At 37.8% G+C, this 23,938-nt stretch overlaps 1 protein-coding gene across 1 annotated transcript in view; it reads right to left on the bottom strand.

The window, feature by feature from the left end:
- Positions 1-23,938, bottom strand: part of Cep112 (centrosomal protein 112) — a 382,234-nt gene that overhangs the window by 341,385 nt on the left and 16,911 nt on the right. Inside the window, exons 4-5 of the mRNA XM_051182944.1 lie at positions 22,992-23,182; positions 9,985-10,157 (exon numbers count right to left, since the gene is read on the bottom strand). Of these exons, the coding sequence (XP_051038901.1) occupies positions 9,985-10,157; positions 22,992-23,182 (364 nt within the window). The remainder of the gene's footprint in view (positions 1-9,984; positions 10,158-22,991; positions 23,183-23,938) is intronic.

The following is a 23,938-nucleotide window of genomic DNA, read 5'->3' as shown; positions in this document are numbered from 1 at the left end:
AAAAAAGCAAAACATTTTTCAAATACAGCAACAGTCAACAGAGTGGGTTTTCATTGTACTTGGTCACCCTCTGCTGGCCATGCTGTTAAACTGCATGTACAAAGGAAACTCTAGCTACACTGGGAGACCTTTTTAAAGGGCACAGAGAATATCAGCTTTCCGCCACAATGCATTCCTGAAAACCACATATGAAGAGGATCATTGTAAAGCAAAGCACATTTTCCATAAAGACAGACTGTGACTATATTCCTCATTCCAAACTAAAAGCTACCATCAAATAGGCCATGGAAAACCCTCATGAAAGCAAACATGCAAAAACTATAGTCCCTTGTAATCATTTAAAGCAGTAATTATTCTCCAAGTCCTTTCTTATAAGCATGAATACATATATTATTTAGCTGACCCAATAATAGCTGAGAGGTAAGTTCCAAATGATAAAAAAATTAGCCTAAATTTGATGTTAAAATGTATGTATATCATTGTTTCAAACAAGAAATTTTTTATTGAGAATTTATTATTGCTAATATTATTTTACATCTGGACCACAAATTCCCCTCCCTCCTCTCCTTGCAGTCACTCCCACCTCCCCTCTGCCCCTCCAACCACAACTACTTCATTTCTCTTCAGAAAAGGGCAGGCCTCCCATGGATATTTAGCAAACATACCAGATCAGGTTCCAGTAAAGCTAGGCACATCCCCTCATATTAAGGCTGGACAGGGCAGCCCAGTATGAGAAAAGGGGTCTCAAAAGCCAGCAAAAAAGTCAGAGACATCCTTTTCTTCCATAGTCAGTGGTCCCATAAGAAGACCAAGCTACACAACTGGAGCATATATGCAGAGGGCTTAGGTCAGTCCCATGTAGGCTCCTTGGTTGTGGTTCAGTCTCTCTGAGCCCCCTATAAGCCAGGTAGGTGGAAAAACCTAGATTCTGTGGACAAACCTAGAATTTTAAAATATCTAGACTCCTTATAAAATGATATATAAAAAGCATAAAGAAATGCATTTTCCCACCAATAAATTAAACTCCTCTACAATAAGCAGAAATGGCTGCCTCCTCCACTGTGGAGCTGTAGTCAGAGGCCAGAATTTATTTAACCTTGATCTCCTTCACCCTCTGTCTCAGTTAGGGTTATTATTGCTATGATGAAGCACCTTGACCAAAGCAACTTAGGAAGGAAAGGGTTTATTCGGCTTATGCTTCCAAATAGTTATTCATCATGGAAGGAAGTCAGGCAGGAACTCAAACAGGGCAGGAACCTGGAGCCAGGAGTTCATGAAGGGGTGTTGCTTACTTGCTTGCTCCTCATGATTTGCTCAGTTTGCTTTCTTACAGAACCCAGGACCACCAGCCCAGGGATGGCATCACCCACAATGGGCTGAGGCCTCTCCCATTGGTCACTAATTGAGAAAATGCCCTATTAGAGAAGCATTTTATCAACTGAGGTTCCTTCCTCAAATGGCTTTAGCTTGTGTCAATTTGACACAAAACTATCCAGCACATGCTCTAACATTTATTCCAGTTCTTTTTACTGAAAACTTTAAATAACAGAATAATTTATGGAGTGATTTACATTCATACAGGTATAAAGTATTTTATTCTAAAAACTAAGAAACTGTAAGGCTGAAGAGACTGTTCAGTTGGTAAAGGTCTCGCTATTAAAAATGGTGACCTGAGTGTGTAGCCCTAGCACTATTAGCACTATGTAAAAAGCTGGGCAGGCAGCAGAGAAATCCTGGAGCTTTGGAAGAAGAAATGGACAGACCCCAGGGTCTTAATAGCCAACCGGCCTAGGCAAGAAGTGAGCTCGGGTTGAGAAAGCATCCACCTATGACCCCCACATGCACAAGCATATACATGCTTGCTTGCTCACATACACACACCTCATAAACATGTGAATGAATACACACACACGAAACCAGACATAGTAGTAACTCCCAACTTTTAACAACTCTCAACTAAAAGTAAGTGCTATTAAATAGGTATTCTTTTCCATATTTGTCTATGCCAGACTAGACTTCAACTTTACCTTGAAGACAAACTACCATATTTAACTGAATATTATAGAAATAATAATATTCTTTTCTTTTGTTGTTGTTTGGGGTTTTTGTTTTTATTTGTTTTGGTTTCGGTTTTTCAAGATAGGGTTTCTCTGTGTGACAGCTCTGACTGTCCTGGAACTCTCTTTGTAGACCAGGCTGGCCTCGAACTCATAGAGATCTGCCTGCCTCTCCCTCCTAGTGCTGGTATAAAGGCATTAGATACCACTACCCGATAATAAAACTTTTTTTTTTTAAGCTCCAAAACCTCTCTCACAGAATTGTAAGAATGGAACCTGTTAGTTTTATGCTCTGTCTTTGGAAAAGAGCATGAAAATACAGAAATGGCAGGGAGTAGTATGTCCACACATTCCTATGCAGCTGCAAATGTCTGTACATTACAGTGCACCATGCTGTGTTCCTTGTGTCCTGGAAAGTCAGACTTACTAATTCCCTTGATAAACAAATCACCTTTGAAATACTTTCCCCAGTTTGGGAGACTAGGAATGCAGACCAGTAGGGAGAGTGCTTGCCTAGCCTGCATGAGGCCCCGGGTTTGATCCCCAGGACCACAGAGCCCATAAGTGCCCATCTGAAACTCCAGAGGCAGAAGCAGGAAGGTCAGAAGCTCAAGCTCATTCTCAGCTTCTCAGCAAGTTTGAGGACAGTGTGGAATACATGAGTTCCATTCTCAGAAACAAACAACAGTAACAACCACCACAGCAACTTCTTTGGATGATGTGTAGTTACAAATAGAACCTTTCCACCTGAGTACTTAACGTGCTTTTTGTTTTTGAGAATACAAGATGAATTCTAGAAGCCGAAAACAGTTGGTAACTAGAGGTTTTGAGACAATCCTTTGGGAGGACTGCATCAGTACAAAACAACAGTCAAACAAAGACAAGTGAGTCCCTGTATGAACTGTGATAATAGCAACCACCGTGCAGAAGACGATGGCAGTAGCGCGGCTGATACTCAGTAAGTCCTGTGCTGAAGGCTGCATGTGTTGTTTCACTTTGTCCTGCCACTGAGTTCCATACAACCTCATTTTACAAAATCATGAAACTTGGGTTTAAAGAAATTAAGTAACTCGCCTGAGGACAGATGGTTGCCAAGAATCAGAAGAAGGATTTGAACCATGGCAAACCTCCTCATTCTAGCTCAGCCTGGAAACAACAAAGGATAAAGGAATAACTCCAGATTGCTGAGGCAAAAGCAGACAAGGGCTGGAGAGATGGTTCAGTGGTCAAGACACTGACTGCTCTTCTAGAGGGCTCCAATTCAGTGTCAGAATTTAACCACCTGTAACTGTAGTCCCAAGGGACCTGACACCCTTTCCTGACCTCTGTGGCCACTGCATGCGAAATGTGCATAGATATGCATGCAGGCAAAGCAACCCATACAATAACATTTCACAAATATTACATTTTTAAGGGAAAATGAAATTTCCATATTTTCTGCCTGAGCTACCTAAAGCTTAGGGGTATCCTAGAAACACAATCCATGAACCTGCATTCCAGTAGCAGACACACTGCTGGGAATGCTGCATGAGCCTCCAGAGGCTGCTACTGCCTCCACAAATACAAAGAAGTGATGCTGTCAACCTCCCAGGCTTACAGAGAGGATCAAACCAGGTAACTTAGAACGTGTCCAGACAGTATCTAACATACAGCAGGCTCTCCACAAACGGCACTAATGTCCTCACTTGGCTTTCCTGCTCTAACAAACTAGAAAACAAGTGGAATTCACAAAATCTGCAAAGTTTACTCATCAAAGAAATTCTCCTTATGTTTAAATCTACATACAGACTTGTTACATCTATAGACATACTTTTTACATAGATAAGTTTATTAATTTTAGCACTAATATTAAAAATTTGTATGTCCAAACATCTTAATAAAAGTTCGGTATTTTAGAAGGCAACTTGACAGTACCTATAAAAATACAAATATGTGGTTACTAAAAATAACAAACGTGTATACAAAAAAATAACGCTATTATCTCTATACTCCAGGCAAGTAAAACTCATTAAAGGTGATACCTAGCAATTTTACACACACACACACACACACACACACACACACACACACCACCTCTTTAAAACATTTCTATATAAAATATAGTTCACTATACCTTTATTCCTTTTAAAACTTTATATATCTTACTTATCTTCCCAAGATAGCCCATATGCACTATTTTAAACTGTTGTTCAAGATATTAAATAAACTAATGACCCCACCAATAGAACAATTCTCCTCCTAGGAACCCACATGTAATCTAAAACATATATACAAGTGTGCAAGTCTGTTCTTGATACTGATAACTTATAACTGATAAACCATGATTTGATGACATCTGTGTTGTCATGCCCTCAACTACAGACAGATCCACTTCCTTCCCCCATGGTCAACATCCAGTTCCCTGTGCTCACATGAGTCATGGAAGCTACTTCTTCAAAGTCAACAAAAGGCATGGCAGCAAGACCTAAGTAAGATGGTGCTGTACACCACACAAAGCTGTCACAGGAGTGACCTCACCACTGCCATCCCCTATTGTTAGAGACAAGTCACAGGTCCTGCCCATATTCATGGGGAGGAAATTATAGAAAGAATATCAAGAATTGGATTCTGGGGGGTTACCTTAAAGACAACCTATAATAGAAACAAGATGATTATCAGTCCTTGATGGCTATGATCTCCTTAGAAAGGTTTTATAAAATCATAACCAACTAAAGTCAAATACAACTACAATGTTTCTTTGTTAAGAAAAAAGCCAGATACACAAAAATGTAAGAGTAGAATTTTAATTGAAATAGTAATAAAATTTGGATCACTGGGTCTTCTTGAAGAAAACATGGGTAATAGCATGAACGTAAATCAAGAGATATGCAAAAAAGAAGAATCTCAGGAGTGACTGGTACTGGAGTTTTTGGTGTAAAATGCTAAGTACACTAATGCATGATGTATATTTGGGGGACAAAAAGGAAGCATGATAATAAGAGCTAGAATATGGCCTCATAATACTTCCAGGGAGTGTGAAGCGAGGCTGCTTCCAGCCTACAAAGGAACAAAGGTAAAGGGAAGGTGTCATCTCCCCTGAATAGGGATCCCAACAAAAGGCTTCAAAAGGACTCCGCATCTTTAATAATATAAAAAGGCTAGGGCACAAACAGCATCATCTAAAATGCCATTAGAAATGCTTCACATACAAAAAGGTCTAAGTAAAGCAGGGTTTTATAAAGTGATCAAAAAAGAAACACTAAGGGGGAAAATCTTTTAAGATTAAAGAGGTTTTTCAAAGGACAAGTTGAAGTGGCTGTAAAATTTATGAGGCAGCATTAAACTTCAGTTCTAAGTAACAATAAATTATTCACTATAAAAACATACATGTGTCAAATATTATAAGCCTCTTAAACTTTTTAAAACAATTCTTACAGAAGTTATTAGATGTAGTAGGTCAACATTAACAGATACCAACTTCTCGGTTAGCACAGTGTGACCACTCAGAAGAGTGAAAGCAGGCTTTGGTGGGCCACTCAGGGCCACGGTGAGCTGGCCACATGTGGGGTTGGCCTTCAAATCAATCTTTGTAACTTTCGCTAAAATAAATGTTAGTTTTATCTTTCCCATGTCTCCATGAATGTAAAATGACAAATATCTGTTAAGAAATACACATGTGGATTAAAGCTCGAAAAAAATTTAATTTTTAAAACAAATCAAGCCATAATTATTAAAGGAGTATGAACTACCCTGAGAAGGGCTTTAGGACCCTGACTGACCATCAGCCTCGTGTCACCGACCTGAACAGAGAGACCTATAGGCCTGCCCTTGCTGCCGCTGCCTCCTTCACTGGCATGCCTCAGAGTGTGTACAGGCACTCTATAGTGCATGGCATGTCTCCCCCACCATTTCATAAAATCTACCCTTCCCTCTACAGTCTCTAAAAGTTCAATTTAAAAATTCTTTTCAACTATTGCCTCTGCCACAATACACCTATCTTAGAAGGTCTTTGCATATAGTAAGTTAAATATGCAGCAGTGACTAATAATCTTCATTAAAGCACACATGTAGCTCAACTGAACACATGATTTAATGAAAGTTCTAACATGCTTGCATCTGCTTTGAGGAACTGAAAATAAATTGCCAATATGAAAAGTACCATTCCTACCTCATGAAACTGGGATCTAACAGAAAAGTCAGACATTAAATATTTGCAAATATGATGAGTACAACAGAGAAACATGGAGTCCTATAGGAAGTAACAGGGTCACCTGAACAATCTTGGATGTCAGACTTTTGTGAGGCTGTAAATCTGGAAGATGGATAGGATTGATGAGAGCCATCAGACAGTCAGTTATTCCCATTGCTTATCATTTAGTCAGTAACTAATACCTTGTAATTTAGTAACTGGTTTTCATTAAAATTCATTTGATTATAGATAGCAGTGATGGTTAATTTTCATTGATAGATAGATGAGATCTGAAATCATATAGGAGATACATTTCTGGTCATATCTTTAATAATATTTCCACAAGGCATAGTGGTACACAATTTTAATCCTAGCACTTGGGAGGCAGTGGCAGATGGATCTCTGTGAGTTCAAGGCCAGCCTTGTCTGCAGAGTGAGTTCCATGACAGCAAAGAGAAGATCCATCTGAATATGTGTAGTACATCCCATGGGCGAGGGTGCTGAGTTGAGTAAAAAGGGCAAAGTGGGAAGCCAGCTGGGTGCCAGTATTCATCTCCCTCTGCTTTCTGACTGCAGCCACAACGTGCCTAGATGCCTATGTTCCTGCTACCATGCCTTCCCCCAAATGATGGCCTCTATTCCCCCAAACTATGACCTAAAACAAGCCCTCCATCCTTACCCTGATTTTATGAAATACTTTTGTTCCAGTAATGAAAATAAAAGATAGCTAAAACAATGAACAAAAAGGACAAATTATTTTTAATGTATAGGTTTTAGTATGTTTCCATTTGCTGGTAAAGTGACAGAGGGGACAAAGACAAATTATTTCCACTGGGGCTGGAGAGGTAGTTCGCACTTTAGAATTTTTGCTGCTCTTCCAGGGGACCCTATTTGGATCCTGGCACCCAAGTAGGGTGTTCCTCCAGCTCCAGGGAATCTTTCTCCCTCTTCTGGATGCCATGGGCAACCCTGTACACATCATACTTTCAACACAGACACACATATATAAACATAAACAAAAATAAATCTGTTTTTAAAAATGACATTGCCACTGTATTTTTCTCAAACTTTATCTTGTGGTCCTAAAAAGAAAATGTCCAATCACCTAGAATCCTGCTAATGTCATGTATTTCCTATCCTGAATCCTTTTATGCACAGGTATATGCAAGATCATATATGACTAATGCATCAAAACTATCTGTGCACGTCTCTCACATAAAACAGATTATAAATCACATCCCAGGGACTTAAGCAGGCAACAGATAAATGATCATGCTGCCAAATTCTAAACTTCCCTGTTGCACAATAAATAAAACACCCAGAGCCAAATAGTAGGGTTCAAGGAAGATCAGAAAATCAAGGCAGCTGGTCACTAGCTCTTACTCTACCTCAGAATGAAATGTGATCCTGGCTCTGCCAAATCTGAGACTGTAACCTCAGCATGGCTGGAGAATCCTGAGACTAGTGTCTTCCTAGGCTCAATGTGGCTGGAGAATGAATGCCTTATTCTGACTACTGAAGGCCCTGCTCCTATCTTCTATCCCTTCTAATGCTGGGATTAAAGGCCTGTGATCCCAGGTGCTGAGATCATCTTTGTGTGAGCTGTTTCTCTTTAGGACTGAATCAATCTTGTGTAGATGTGGGAAGCCTTGAACTCACAGAGATCCATCTACCTCTTAATCCTGAATCCTAGGATTAAAGACGTGTACCACCACCTCCTAGCTTCTGGCTGCTTGGATTAGAGGTGTGTATCATCACTGCCTGATCTCTGTAGCTTGAGGCTGGCTTTGCTTTTTGAATCCTCAGGCAAACTTTAAGAAATCATAAATAATATATCACCATACTTTCCTTCTTTAATTATTTGATCCCTCTACATACATCTTTCTTCTCTGCACTTTTGATACAATATGAAAACAGAAAAACACTTGAAGAAATATTTAAAGAAAAAAGGTTCATGCTCACTAATACATACAAATAATGCAAAATTCATTAACAGAAAGAACAACAATAGTAACAAGGTAACCTACTGTAACTATCTCTAACCTCTGACCCCATAGCTAGCTTACAAAAAGATTATCAGGTTTTCAGATATTTAGGAGAAGCTAGAAAACTGACTGCTAATTTTGACACACCCTTCAAAAACACTGTTGAAGACACCACTGTACAAGTAAAGCAAAACAAATCTGCTCATGTCTCCAACTCTGTCTAAAAAAATTTACAGTTTTCAGCCACAGTCAAGGGCCAAGAAAAGACCTGCAACTTTAATTCACCTTCATACCAAACCCCAGGCACATTTCACCATTATACTTAGAAAGGAGCCCAAATTTTAGCTGACTTGTAATTTAAAGAAAGGTCACATATAACCCAGGCTGACCTCAAATGTGCTACACAGCTAAGAATAACCTTGAACTTTCTGATCCTCTTGCCTCCATCTCCCTAGTGTTAGGATTACAAGTATGTACTGCTATGATCAGGTCATGCAGTGCTGGGGATCAAATCCAGAGCTTCATGCTTGCTATGCATGCATTCAACTAAGCAACATCCCTAGCTCCTAGCTCAAGTCTTAATCCAAATTTAACCAAAAAATTACTAGATTTTGCAAAGTAGGCATTATATTTCTTATCATGTACAAAACACAATCTCTCTTCCACAATGCCATATAGCTGCTAAAAAGTTAAAAAATATTCTGTAATTATACCTCTTATTTTTAATTCTCTATGGACATAAAAATAAGCATTAACACCATCTAATACAACTCATCCATTCACTTTTTACTCTTCTAAATATACCCTTAATGCTATCATATCTTCATTTTTCCCTTCGTTCTAATTTGTTTCCCTCTCTAAAAGAATTATTTCATGGACTCTTGGATTTGTGTTCAACTATTCTTTCCCACAATGATATCACAAGTCTGAAAGACATACAACCAGACTACATCTACAAAGGATGCATTTCCAAAACTAATAACATTTACACACTTAATAAGAAATAGACCAAAGAAACTATAGTAGACAAGAAAGACTGCTTTTCTAATAGAAACAATTCATAAAACTAAAATTATCAAGAGAATAGCCAGAAGTGAAGTAAAAAGTATGCTGCTGTATGTCAAATGACATACAGCAATGTCAACAGGAAATATCAAAATTTAATAAAAACCAAAATTTAAATCTCTCCCTCTTGAAGGCCAAAAATTATACTGCAACCACAACGGCCTTTTGATATGTTTTTATAACTTAGTTTATTTTTATTTGTACTAAAAGTCCTATGTAGGCTCAGTCCTCTACTAGAAGGGCAATTGAATGGTCACATTTATATTCTTATTCCACTAAAGAAAATAGTGAGCATCAGTCATTGAGGTGGGGAGGGAGAGATATTCAAGCAGAGGATGAAACACGGATAAGCAGAGTGTTACATTTTATTGAAGTCACTGGCAATGTTCATAACATTGTCACAAAGGAAAACATGAAATTGTGTTACTTATGATTCTCAGGTACGCTTTTCAAAAAATGAAACACACACATAAAGAGTGTGTTAACAGACATTCATAAATGACTTAAAATGTAACATAATCTTACTTAAATAAGTAGTAAATTCTTAAGCCTGTTATTTTTACCCAGCATCTATTCACAGACCTCAATATTAGCAAAAATATAATGTAAACTAAAGCCTTATTAATAAAAAGAAGGGGGTTCACTATATGAACCAGCTGCAAAACCAGAGTAAAGCTTTAAAACTTGACAGTTAAGCTCCACGGCATACCTGTGGGCATCACTTGCTGACAGCACCAGTGTGTTGTCTTCTCCAGAAGAGAACTGCCATGATTCATTTAATTTGTGTTCGCCTGTCTCCAGCTCACCCATTACCCAGTCGGGTAGCTTCTCTGGGCTTGAAGCTTTTGGTTGTGCTGGATTTGGTTCATCAAAATAGATGGACTGTTTTTTAAAAATCAGAGAAATTATTCTTACAAAGTGTACTATAAAGAAAACACTTAAGTTTTCCATCAACTTTTAACTTTAACAAAAGCTTTTCAAGTTTCCATTTCAGTTTAATTACAGACAAATACATGAAATTTATCATTAAATACATAATAAATTATGAAATATTAAAATAATATGATAGCTGAGCAGTTGTGGCACATGCCTTTAATCCCAGCACTCAGAAGCAGAGGCAGGTGAATCTTTGTGAGTTTGAGGTCAGCCTGGTCTATAAGAGCTATACAGAGAAACCCTGTCTAGAAAAATTTAAAAAACAAAACAATAAAATAATAAAATGGCTAATATATCTACATTTCAGCTATGTTCTACTATACAAGAAACCTAATGAACAACAAAATTACAAAGCAGATAAATCTGGAAATAATTATTTATATAAGGAAGTAATATTAGTATTATAATAGTTGTTCTCAACCTTCCTAATGCTGTGACCCTTTAATACAGTTTCTCATGTTGTGGTGATCCCAACCATAAAATTATTTTTGTTGCTACCTCGTAATTAATTTTGCTACTACTTTGAATCCTAATGTATATATATATTTTTTTTTTTGGAGAAAAGACTTTGTCAAAGGAATTGTGACCCACACAGGTTGAGAACATGTCCTTTATAGTTAAATGGAAAACTTTTAAATTATGTTCTCTCTATTTCTTCGTGTAATCATTAATTATCTGTACACATAGGCACATATATACACAAAAATCAGTGTTTGGAGTAACCACAGTTAAAACATGCCAGAAATTAAAGCTAAAATTAAAAATCCCTCAATGAGATGGGAACTACAAACTCAGAGATATGGGACTTGGTTCCAACCATACTCTTCATTCCTGGGGAGGCTGAGACAAGGCACTAGGCCTTCTTAGTATCATTTGTGAAATAAAAGTCCTTCCCTACAACTTTATGAAACTGAATGTGAATGAAAAAAATGTGACACAATATATTCATATCCTGACATCTAATGTTCTTCCATTTTAGAAACTAAGATGACATTAGCCCATTGGTTTCAATGAACCAGGTGCATGAAATGGTTTCTAGAGAAAACTCTACATGTGTAACAACTACCTGAGTCTACACAAAAGTCCTCAAGGGGCTAGACTTCAGGAAATACTCATACATGACACCCTGCCCTAAGTCAGAAATGCAGGATGATTTCTTTTTAAATGAGATAGTTGTCTTGCTTATGCTCTACTTCTCTCCCCGTGGTTTGATTTATCTGCGGTCAACCATGGCCTTATATATAAATGGGAAATTCCACAAAGAAATTTTAAATTAGGTGCTATTGTAAGTTGTAACAAATTCCATTCCACTATCTCCAGTAAGATCTACTTGCACAATATATACTGCTGTGCTGTCTAGTTCTATGTCAACTTGATATAAGCTAGAGTTATCTGGAGAGAATCAATTGAGACTGGACCATGGGCAAACCTCAAGGGCGCTTTCTTGATTAGTGATTGATGGATAAGGTGCCAGCTCACTGTGGACGTACCACCCCTAGGCTAGTGGGCCTGGGTACTATAAAAGAGCAGGCTGAACAGGTCATGAGAAGCAAGCCAGTGAGCAGCACAACCCCATGGCCTCTGCTTCAGTTCTGCTTCCAAGTTCCTGCCTTGAGTTACTGCTCTGATTTCCTTCAATGATGGACTATGATGTGAAAGTGTAAGTAAAATAAACGCTTTCCTTTCCAAGCTACTTATAGTCATGATGTTTTATCACAGCAATAGGAACCCTGATTAAGGCAACTACCTACTCATAGTCAATTAGCAGCTGTCCTAGTTGTCTCAGTATAGTACAAACAACTCCGTGCTGTCTGCTATTTTGGGAATCTCGTGGAAATGGGGAACAAAAACTTCATAGATAATAGAGAGAATGATGTAGTCATTCTAATGTCTAATCAAATATACAGAGTCACCTATTTCCCGACATAAGCAAAAGGTATGGTACTCCTTCTACAATGGATAATACCATTAAAAGTTTTTGTGTTCTGTCACCAGCAAAGGGAATTATCCTCTGGTGTGCAATATGCCATGTCACTAAATTTTTATTAGTAAATTGCTAAAATGTAGAGAAATCCTGTGTTTTGTAATAATTCTGACATATATACATATATATATATATATATATATATATATGCAACTACAGTTAGTTGTCCAGTTAGATACCATATTCATAACCCATATAAACCAAGGGCCAAGTTTATGTCTACAAGGAGCAAGACAAGGACAACTCATCAACTAGCCATAAAATAACTGCCTTGTATCAAAGCTGATAATAATTAAATCAACTATAGGAAACTACTTTTAAATTCTAACTTACTATTATTAACAGACTAGAAATGAACCTCTAGAAACCATTACACTGATCATGTTAAATAACATATATGAAATCATAAACTAGAATTTACTGAAATACTTAAAATATTGAGTCAAAATTGAAAATTAGTATGTAATTCAGGGAGATGTCATTCTGTAAATATGTTTCTCTTATTGGTTAATGAATAGAATGAATAGAATATTAGAAAATAGGAAAACAAGTTAAGCCAGACTAGGAGACAAGGAGAATTTGGAGAGAGGTAGGAGGAGATTCAAAATATAGGACCAAGAGAGCAGAGGTTTGAACCCTTTCTCCGGTAAGCCAAGACCATGTGGAAATACTTAGATTAATACAAATGAGTTAACATTTAGACAGAGCTAGCCAATAACAAATGCTAGTAACAGGCCAACAGCTTTATATCTAATATAGTGTCTGTGTGTTATTTGGGGCTGATGTGGCTTTGGGACCAGGCTGGTAGGAAAAGTGCTCATAACAAAATGGCACCTGCAACATAGCTACTAAGAAATTCCACTTAAAACTTAACAAAAGCTGAAAAGGAGGATTTTAGAAACAAAATAACAAACACAAGCAAGTCTTCTTGGTAGCAGCATTTTTCTCAGGTGGACTCTGTTTTGCTAAAGACAAGCAGAGATTTGTGCAGCTCCTTTAGAGAGGTTTCCTGACTCAGCATTAAGTGGCAAACCCTGCTAACAACTTAATGGTGTGTGCGAGAGCTGACCGTGGCAGTGACCACATCTCCAAGCCAGCAGCATGCTACTAAATATGCTATTGTTTTGTCTTTGTATTGTTTAACTGATGAAGAAAATAGCAACAACTGTTAAAATAAATGCTGCTGAATTAATCCAATTTATATATTTTAAAAATACTTTGACTTCAAAATTTAAGTCTAAGGACAGGTTTCTGGGTAAAAGATTTTCTATTTTTGTTTCCACAGAAAATAAAAAGTTATGGATTCCTTGCAGACTAACATGGTTTGATCAAGCAAGACCCTCTAAAACAGTGTCCCAGATGATCCAACATTCAAAACTGCTGGAACAAGGCATCCTTGCAGACCACTACAGCCAGAATTTCTACATCTTAGGATCCCCTACCAGCAGGAAGCAGTTTGGAAAGAATGATGCCCAAATTCCCAAATATTGTCTATAAATGTTTGTTTTCATTTATATGGAGTTAGGTATAAATGATTAATGACCACAACCAATCTCTTTTTAAGGCAAAGAGGGGATTATGGTGTAGATATTAATACTTTATTTTGGAATAGATTTTCATTTATTGATACATATTTAAGGTCAATTTTATGATATGTATATTTCTCCTCTTGTTTAGGTATTGTGTTTATGTAGCTCATTTTAAAATGTAATATATGACACTAGACCCGCCTATCCACGTGGGACCACCCCGAGTCCCCGCCTGCCTCATCTTTGACCCCATCGCCAGGCCCCTGCCTGAGGAGAGACCTCCTAGAGAGCTTGGACCACCCAGAGCTACAGACATGGAACTTGTGACCCACCTAAGCCCACTGGGGGAGTAGCAGAGAGAGAGAGAGAGAGAGAGAGAGAGAGAGAGAGAGAGAAGGAGGGAGAGGGAGAGAGAGACCCCACCTGCACCCACTGGAAGAAGCGATAGGAAGATGGCAATACAAGAAAACACCTAACAACAGAAAGAAAAGCATGACACCACCAGAATCTAGGGACTCTACACCAACTAGAACTGAACACCCAAAAGCAGATGAAGCAGAAGAGAATGACTTAAAAATATCTTCATAAAAATGATAGAGACCTTCAAAGACAATGTGAGAAAATCCCTTAAAGAAATGGAAGAAAAAACAAAAAAAAAAAAAAAAAATGGAAGAAATAGAGGAAAAGACCACAAAAAAAAGGCAAGAAATGAACAAAACTCTTAAAGAAAGTAAGTAAAGCCAAGAAAAAAACAAACAAGTGAAGAAAACAGTTCAAGACTTGAAAACTGAAATAGAGACAATAAAGAAAACACAATCTGAGGGGACTCTGAAAAGAGAAAAACTGGGCAAACAATAGGGAACTACAGACGCAAGCATAACCAACAGAATACAAGAGATGGGAGAGAGAATCTCAGGCGCTGAAGATAAACTAGAGAAAACAGATTCACTGACCAAAGAAAATCTTAAGTCCAACAAATCCTTAACACAAAACATCCAGGAAATGTGGGACACCGTGAAAAGGCCAAACCTAAGAATAATAGGCATAGAGGAAGGTGAGGAAGCCCAGCTCATAGGTGCAGAAAACATATTCAACAAAAAACATTGAAGAAAACTATTATATTACACATTTTAATGAGCTATATAAAAACAATACCTAAACAAGAGGAGGTATACATATCACAAAATGACCTTAAATCAAAAAAATGAAAATCCATTCCAAAGCAAAGTATTAGTATCTAGACCATAATTCCCTTTTTACCCTTAAAAAGAGATTGGTTGTGATTATTAACCATTTATAACCAAGCCCATTTAAATGAAAACAAACATTTATAGACAACATTTGGGAATTTGGGTGTCATTCTTTCCTAACTGCTTCCTGCTGGTAGGGGGCGCTGTCTTGGGGAATCCTAAGAAGATGCAGAAATCCTGGCTGTCTGTCATCTGTAAGGCTGCCTTGTCCCAGCTGTTTTGAATGTTGGATCACCTGGGAAACTCCTTCAGGGGCTCTTGCTTGATCAAACCATGTTAGTCTGGAAAGAATCCACAGCTTTTTATTTTCTGTGGAAACAAAAATAGAAATCCTTTTCCCCAGTAACTTGTCCTTAGACTTAGATTTTGAAGTCAAAGCATTTTTAAAATATATAAATTGAATTAATCCAGCAGCAATTTTTTTTAACAGTTGTTATTTCCTCAGCAGTCAAACAATACAAAGATAGTATAATACCGTACAGTATTCAGATTCTCTCTGTGCTTTCCATCTTTACGTGGCTTTTTTAATACTCTATTTTTTTTTTAACTTTTATTTTTTCATTTTTTGAGACAGGGTTTCTTTGTGTAACTTTTATCTATTCTGGAATTAACTCTGTATACCAGGTTTACCTTGAAATCACAGAGATCTGCTTGCCTCTGTCTCCCGAGTGCTGGAATTAAAGGCGGGTACCACCACACCAGCTTCTCTGTCATTTTATTATTCTTTTTTAAACCATTTTATCCTGTTTCTTTTTCTCTTTCAAGCCTACGTATAATTTAAAACACACTGTAAACCTTTAGCGGTTTTTCTTAATCTGAATCTGTCTTTATTGTAAATCTTTATCTTTTTCTGGCTTTGAGTCTTTTATCTGCTATATGACATGCTAAAGTGAAAGCCACAGCTGTATTAGCCCCAGTCTAGCAAAGATGGTGGTGGGTACTTTTGCTGCCAGAGCTGAGAGCTGTGTTCACTGCCTTGGTCTGCACTGCCATCAGCAACATGTTGCTGGCTTGGAGATGTGGTCACTGCCATTACCAGCTCTCGTACTGAAAGGATGAAAATACAGCCTAACTCTCCAATGACCACTGGAAGTTAGAAGTTTAAAAATATCCACCAGCATGTATTTAAAACTCACCCTAGCTACGTGCAAAGCTCAGGAAAAGGGGAACACATGAAATAGCCCGGTCATAATGACCGGTTTCTGGGAATTGTTATTATTATTCAAACCACCTAATTTCTGAGGAATGTTGTTATTCTCAACAATAGTCTGGTTTCTGGAAACTGTTATGGGTCATCTTGTTCAAAAAGTCATAACTACCCAAGTTTTGAACTATCCCAAGGCCTTGCTTTCTGGCTGAATAAGGATAACAGGAGATGAGTTGACCAGCTGCATATCTAACTTTAGTAAACTGATTGCAGAACCCCAGCCCCAAATCCTAACTGCCAATTATCACTCCACCCAGGAGCCAACACCAATACAGCTATAAAAAAAAAAACAAAAATTGGTTTAAATTGATTGGCCTGCACCACGTGGGATCTTGACACTTTAAGATAATTGGTTTAATGTGTGGGCTTTGTTATAAACCCTATAAAAATCTGTCTCAATTCTGCCCTCGAGATCCTCAGTCCTCTACCCCTGCATGGCGTATGACTGTGGATCTCATAAAAACTCCTCATGCTGATGCATCAAGACCGCTTCTCTTGAGTGATTTGGGGTATCACCTTTCCTGAGTAGGAGCATGATGGTCAATACTCTGGGGGTCTTTCAGTATACACCATTAAGTTGTTAGCAGAGCTCTTTAAAAGCCTTGTAACTTTTTGCCGCTTATGCTGAGTCAGGAAATCTCCCTTAAAGGAGCCGTGCAAATCTCTGCTTGTCTCTAGAAAAACAGAGTACAACCAAGAAAAATGCTGCTATCAAGAAGCCCTGCTTGTCTCTGTTCTTCTGTTTCTAAAACCCTGTTTTAAGCTTTTGTCAAGTTTTAAATAAAAGTTCTTTGATCCATGATGACAGCCATTTTGTTATGAGTAGATTTGGCGCCTGCCCCAAATAACACACAGAGATGCTGTATTAAATACAATTCTGTTGGCCTGTTACTAGCAATAATTATTGGATAGCTCTGTCTTAAATATGAACCCATTTCTATCTCCACGTGGTCTCATCTTACCAGAGAGGGGCCCCGGCATTCTTCTCTCTCCGTCCTCCATTTTGAATCTCCCATCAGCTCACATGAAACCTCTCACACTCATAGTGGGAGACTTCAATACCCCACTCTCACCGCTAGACAGGACCACCAGTTAACAAAGAAACAAGAGAACTAACAGAAGTTATGTCTCAATTGGGTTTAACAGACATCTATAGAACATTCCATCCAAACACAAAAGAATATACCTTCTTCTCTGCTCCACATGGAACATTCTCTAAAAATCAACCATATACTAGGTGACATAACAAACCTCAACAGATACAAAATAATTGGAATAATCCCCTGTATCTTATCAGACCACCATGCTTTAAAGTTGGAATTCAACAACAATGCAAATTGCAGAAACCCTACAAACTCATGGAAACTGAATAATGAGCAATTGCACTATACCTGGGCTAAAGAAGAAATAAAGAAAGAAATTAAGGACTTCCTAAAATTCAACGAGAATGAGGACACAACATACCCAAACTTATGGGACACCTTGAAAGCAGTGCTATGAGGGAAGTTCACTGCACTAAGTGCCTATATAAAGAATACAGAGGATAGTCACATTAGAGAACTAACAGCACAACTGAAAGCATTACAACAAAAAGAAGCAAACTCACCCTGGAGGAGTAGATGCCAGAAAATAATCAATTTGAGGGCTGAAATCAATAAAGTAGAAACCAGAAAAATAATACAAAAATAAAAATCAATGCAACAAAGAGTTGGTTTTTCAAGAAAATCAACAAGACAGACAAACCTTTATCCAAACTAATGAAAAAGAAGAGAGAGAACATGCAAATTAACAAAATCAGAAATGAAAAAGGGGACATAACACTGGACACTGAGGAAATCCAAACAATTTTCAGGTCATACTTTGAAAACCTGTACTTCACAAAATTTGAAAATTCAAAGGAAATGGACAAATTTCTGGATAACTATCACTTACCAAAATTAAATCAAGAACAGACAAACAACTTAAATAGACCTATAACCCCTAATGAAATAGAAGCAGTCATCAAAAGCCTCCCAACCAAAACAAGCCCAGGGCCAGATGGCTTCAGTGAAAAATTATACCAGAAATTCAAGGAAGAGCTAATACCAGTACTCCTCAAATTGTTCCACACAGTAAAAACAGAAGTTTCATTACCAAACTTTTTTTACGAGGCAAAAATTACCTTGGTACCCAAGCCACACAAAGACACAACTAAATAAGAAAACTACAGACCAATATGCCTCATGAACATTGATGCAAAAAATACTCAATAAAATACTGGAAAACAGAGTCCAAGAACATATCAGAGAAATCATCTACCATGACCAAGTAGGCTTCATCTCTGGATTGCAGGGATGGCTCAACATACAAAAATGTATCAATGTGATCCACCATATAAACAAACAGAAAAAGAAAAACCACATGATCATCTCACTAGATGCTGAAAAGGCCTTTGACAAAATTCAACACCCTTTCATGATAAAGGTCTTGGAGAGATCAGGGATAACAGGAACATACCTAAACATAATAAAAGCAATATACAATAAACCAATAGCCAACATCAAACTGAATGGAGAGAAGCTTAAGGCAATTCCTCTAAAATCAGGAACAAGATAAGGCTGCCCTCTCTCTCTCCATATCTCTTCAATATTGTACTTGAAGTTCTAGCTAAATCAATAAGACAACAAAAGGAGATCAAGGGGATACAAATTGGAAAGGAAGAAGTCAAACTGTCACTATTTGCAGATGATATGATATGATAGTTTCCATAAGTGACCCAATAAACTCTACCAGGGAACTCCTACCGCTGATAAACACCTTCAGATAAACTAAAAAAAAAAAAAAAAAAAAAAAAAAAAAAAAAAAATCAGTAGCCCTACTATATACAGATGACAAAGGGGCTGAGAAAGAAATCAGAGAAACATCACCCTTTACAACAGCAACAAATAACATTAAGTATTTTGGGGTAACGCTTATCAAACAAGTGAAAAACCTATATAGCAAGAACTTTGTGACTTTAAAGAAAGAAATTAAAGAAGATACCAGAAAATGGAAAGATCTCCCATGCTCTTGGATAGGTAGGATAAACATAGTAAAAATGGCAATCTTGCCGAAAGCAATCTACAGATTCAATGTAATTCCCATTAAAATCCCACCACAATTCTTCACTGACCTTGAAAGGATAATAATCAAATTTATATAGAAAAACAAAAGACCCAGGATAACCAAAACAACCCTTTACAATAAAGGAACTTCAGGAGGCATCACCATCCCCAACTTTAAGCTCTACTACAGAGCTATAGTTCTGAAAACAGCCTGGTATTGGCACAAAAATAGACAGGTAAACCAATGGAATCAAATTGAAAATCCTGTTATTAACCCACACACCTATGAACACCTGATTTTTGACAAAACATCTAAAAGTATACAATGGGAGGAGGAAAGGATCTTCAACAAAGGGTGCTGGCACAACTGGATAATGGTGTGTAGATGACTGCAGATAGACCCATGTCTATCACCATGCACGAAACTCAACTCCAAATGGATCAAAGACCTCAACATAAATCCCATCACACTGAACCTCTTAGAAGAGAAAGTAGGAGGTACCCTTGAAGAAATTAGTACAGGGAGACTGCTTCCTGAACATAACTCCAGTAGCACAGACACTGAGATTGACAATTAATGAATGGGACCTCCTCAACCCAAGAAGCTTCTGTAAGGCAAATGACACAGTTGACAAGACCAAATGGCAGCCCACGGACAGGGAAAAGATCTTCACCAATCTTATATCTGACAGAGGACTAATCTCCAAAATATACAAAGAACTCAAGAAACTAGTCACCAAAACACCAAATAACCCTATTAAAAAATAGGGTACAGAACTGAAGAGAGAATTCTCAATAGAGGAAATCAAAAAGGCTGAAAGACACTTAAGAAAGTGCTTAGCATCCTTAGCTATCAGGGAAATACAAATCAAAACAACTCTGAGATACCATCTTACTCCTGCCTAAAATTAGGAACACCAATGACAACTTATGCTGGAGAGGATGGAGAAAGGGGACCACTCCTCCACTGCTGGTGAGAGTGCAAACTTGTATAGCCATTTTGGAGATCAGTATGGCAGTTCCTTAGGAAAATGGGAATCAGTCTACTACAGGACCCAGCAATCCCACTCTTAGGCATATACCCAAATGATCCACATCCATGCAACAAAGACATGTGCTCAACTATGTTTGTAGCAGCATTATTTATAATAGCAAGAACATGGAAACAACCTAGATACTCCTCAACTGAAGAATGGATAAAGAAGATGGGGCACTTTTATACAATGAAATACTACTCTGTGGAAAAAAACAATGGAATCTTGAAATTCTCAGGCAAATGGATGGAGCTTGAAGAAACCATCCTGAATGAAGTAACCCAGGCACAAAAAAAAAGGAACATGGTACATACTCACTCATCTATGGATTTTAGACATAGAGCAAAGGATCGCCAGCCTATAATCCATACCTTCAAAGAAACTAGGATACAAGGAGGATTCTAAGAGATTGATATAAGGTCCTTCACATAAGGGGAAAGGAACAAGATCTCCTGAGCATATGGGAGGCCTAAGTGGGGTAGTGAGTGGAGAGGGAGCTAGGAGAAAGAGAAGGGAAGGAGAGGAAAGCACGTGTGACTAGGAAGATTTAGGGGTTGGAATAGACGAGAGGGGGTGAGAGACCATAAAAGAGGGAGCCATTATAGGTTTGAAGAAAAAACTGACTCTAGAGAAATGTCCAGAGGCCTACAAGACTGACCCCAACTAACAATTTGAGCAATGGTGGAAAGGCTACTATAAATGCCCTTCCCTGATAATGAGATTGATGACTAACTTATCCACCATCATAGAGCCCTCATCTAGTAGCTGATGGAAACAGAAGCAGACACCCACAATGAAACACTGAGCCTAACTGGAAACCAGATGCAGAGAGGGAGGACAGGATCGGGCTACAGAAACACATAGAGACAGATGACCTAAACAAGGAGGAGCTAATGGGCCCCCAGACTGATATCTGGGAATCCACCACTGGACCAACTCAGACCCCCTGAAGGTGGGTCTCAATTAGAAGGCCTAGGCAGTCTAAGGGACCTCTGACAGTGGAATCAGGTTGTATGCCTGGTGCACAAAAGGACTTTGGGAGAACATTCCCCATGGAGGGATACTCCCTTAACCTAGAGGCAGGAGGGAAGGCCTAGTCCCTACTCCAAATGACTTGACAGATTTAGATGACCCCTCCTGGAAGGCATCACCATACAAGTGGAGTGGGGGGCGGTTGGGAGGGGAGGATGGTAGGGGGATATGGGATGGTGGGAGAGAGGGAAAGAGGGAGGGAGGGGAGACGGGAGATTATAGATAGATTAAGTCAGATTATACATAGTTACCTATAGTAGTCAAAACTTAGAGTTAGGTTGGTGAGGTTTCTAAATATACAGACATGTATTTGAGATGAACAGGCATTCTTCAAATCTTTCAAAGACCCACAGAATATGGCATTTAAAATGGTTTAGGGTTTTTCTTCACAGTGAGGCACAACTGCTCCTGGCAATACCGCCTGTGTCAGAAAGGAAGATGGACATCAAAGAAACTCATTATGGAGTTTGCCTCCAATATGGCAAGACTAGCCATTTGGGCAAGAAACTGCTCTTTTCTGAACTATTTGACTTTATGCTGTATAAACTGGACCTGAAGGATCCACAAGAAAGTGACTGCTGATACAAGATGAACATTGCTACAAGATTCCTGCTTCATGGAAGGGTCTGCCAAACAGTCTACAGGACACAGAGGAAAGTGACTGACAAACTGCCAATATAGGTAGACAGTTTAAAGTTTCCTGCTTTGCTGAGGAGTCTGCCAGACACACTATGCCTATAGGCTGAAGATGGAACTTAACAGAAGAACTTCAGGTAACTGATCAGGTAGCAAGATGTCTCTGTCATTTCTAGAGTTTATATATTATCCTTCTGTGGTCTTTGATGGAGTTGAAGACAGATAGTTATGGTTATAGTTTTCCTTAGTTAGGATTAAAGATAAGTTACATATAGGACTTTAGACTCACAAAAATAGGATAGATAATAAAATAATTTCTTTAAATATTGCTAAATGTTAATGTACTAAATATTGTAAACTGTGGTTCTTATTTGATAACTGTTTTGTTATATATTTTACTATGTTAAAGTTAAAACCCTTCTTTTTATTTTAGACAGAAAAGAGAAGATGATGGGAGATGTCATTCCATAATACATTTCTCTTATTGGTTAATGAATAAAGCACTATTGGAAAATAGGAAAGCAAGAAAAGCCAGACTAGGAGACAAGGAGGATTTGGAGAGAGGTAAGAGGAGATTAAAAATATAGGACTAAGAGAGCTGAGGTCTGAACCCTTTCTCCAGTAAGCCAAGACCACTTGGAAATACTTAGATTAATAGAAATGGGTTAATATTTAAAACAGAGCTAGCCAATAAGAAATGCTAGTAACAGGCCAACAATGTTATATCTAATATAGTGTTTCTGTGTGTTATTTGGAGCTGGTGTGGCTATGGGACCAGGCTGATGGGAAAACTGCTCGTAACATCAGTCTTAAAATTCTCTTTTATATAAGGTAATATAAGTGAATAAAATATAGGAGAAGAATGTTTTCTATTGAAAGTGAGGAAAAATGGATGAGAAAAAATGTTTTAACTTATGTATTATCTAGCATATATAACTCAATATTATTGCCCTTCCCAAAGAGATGATACATCACACTCCATTTTAATGAGATGAAACTACTAAGCAGTGGTCGAAGGTACCTACCATATATGATGGCAATGTTTTTAGTGTTCCCGGCTCAGGACGGTGTGAAAAGGGGCCTTCAAGTACACCCCGCCTAAGCATATGCAGTAACAGCTTTGCATACAGGTTCCGATTCTTCCTACCCATGAGTCCTGCACCTGTTCCCGAGGGCTCACACAATTTTCTGATCCAAAGAGCACACCTCTGCCGTTCTGTAAATACATAAGAGCTATGTAAAACCTAATATCAATGACAAAACATTAAATTATAAAGGCCTATATAAATATCTACTATTGTCTAGAACAGGGATCAGCCAACTTCTGTAAAAAGCCCAATTATAAACACTTCAAGCTTTCCAAATGATGTGATTTCTCCTGTAACTTACTCTAGATGATCATCTTATCAAGAAAGTATTAATAAACCATATGTAAGCAAACTGTGTGGCAACATTTCAATAAAATTTTATAATAACAAAACAATGGTTGTGGGCTCAAAAAAAAAAAAAATGACTGTACACGCCAGTCTAGACTTTAAATTTGTTAGTTGCAGTTGGGCAACACAAATATAAATATATACTTCATTAAAAAAGATTCCTGAAATCTATCTTTGATAGTTAATAAAAAATTAAATTTCTGAATACAATTAGACATGTATTTAAATAAAATTTTGCATCAATAAACTAACTGTAGACATACTGAAAAGGCTGTCCCTAACTTCTAACTATACAAACACCAAATGCTAAAGCACAATTTCTGACTACCAAGCAGTAAATTTTTCCCTCTAAAAACAAATCCAAACATTTTATCTATTAAAGCCAATAATCCAAGGGATTTATAGCTGATTTAAGGTTTCCCTTTACTACCTCTAAAATAATTGAGTAAATAATTTCATGAAATAATTATCCTTTTAAGAACTCTACCTAAAAAGCAGCGCATTTAATCCACATATAATGACCCATTGAGTGTATT

Source organism: Phodopus roborovskii, unplaced genomic scaffold, assembly GCF_943737965.1.
Source record: "Phodopus roborovskii unplaced genomic scaffold, PHOROB, whole genome shotgun sequence".
Taxonomy (NCBI): Eukaryota; Metazoa; Chordata; class Mammalia; order Rodentia; family Cricetidae; genus Phodopus; species Phodopus roborovskii.
The sequence above is the reverse complement of the archived record's forward strand: the minus strand, read 5'-3'. Positions and strand labels throughout refer to the sequence as shown.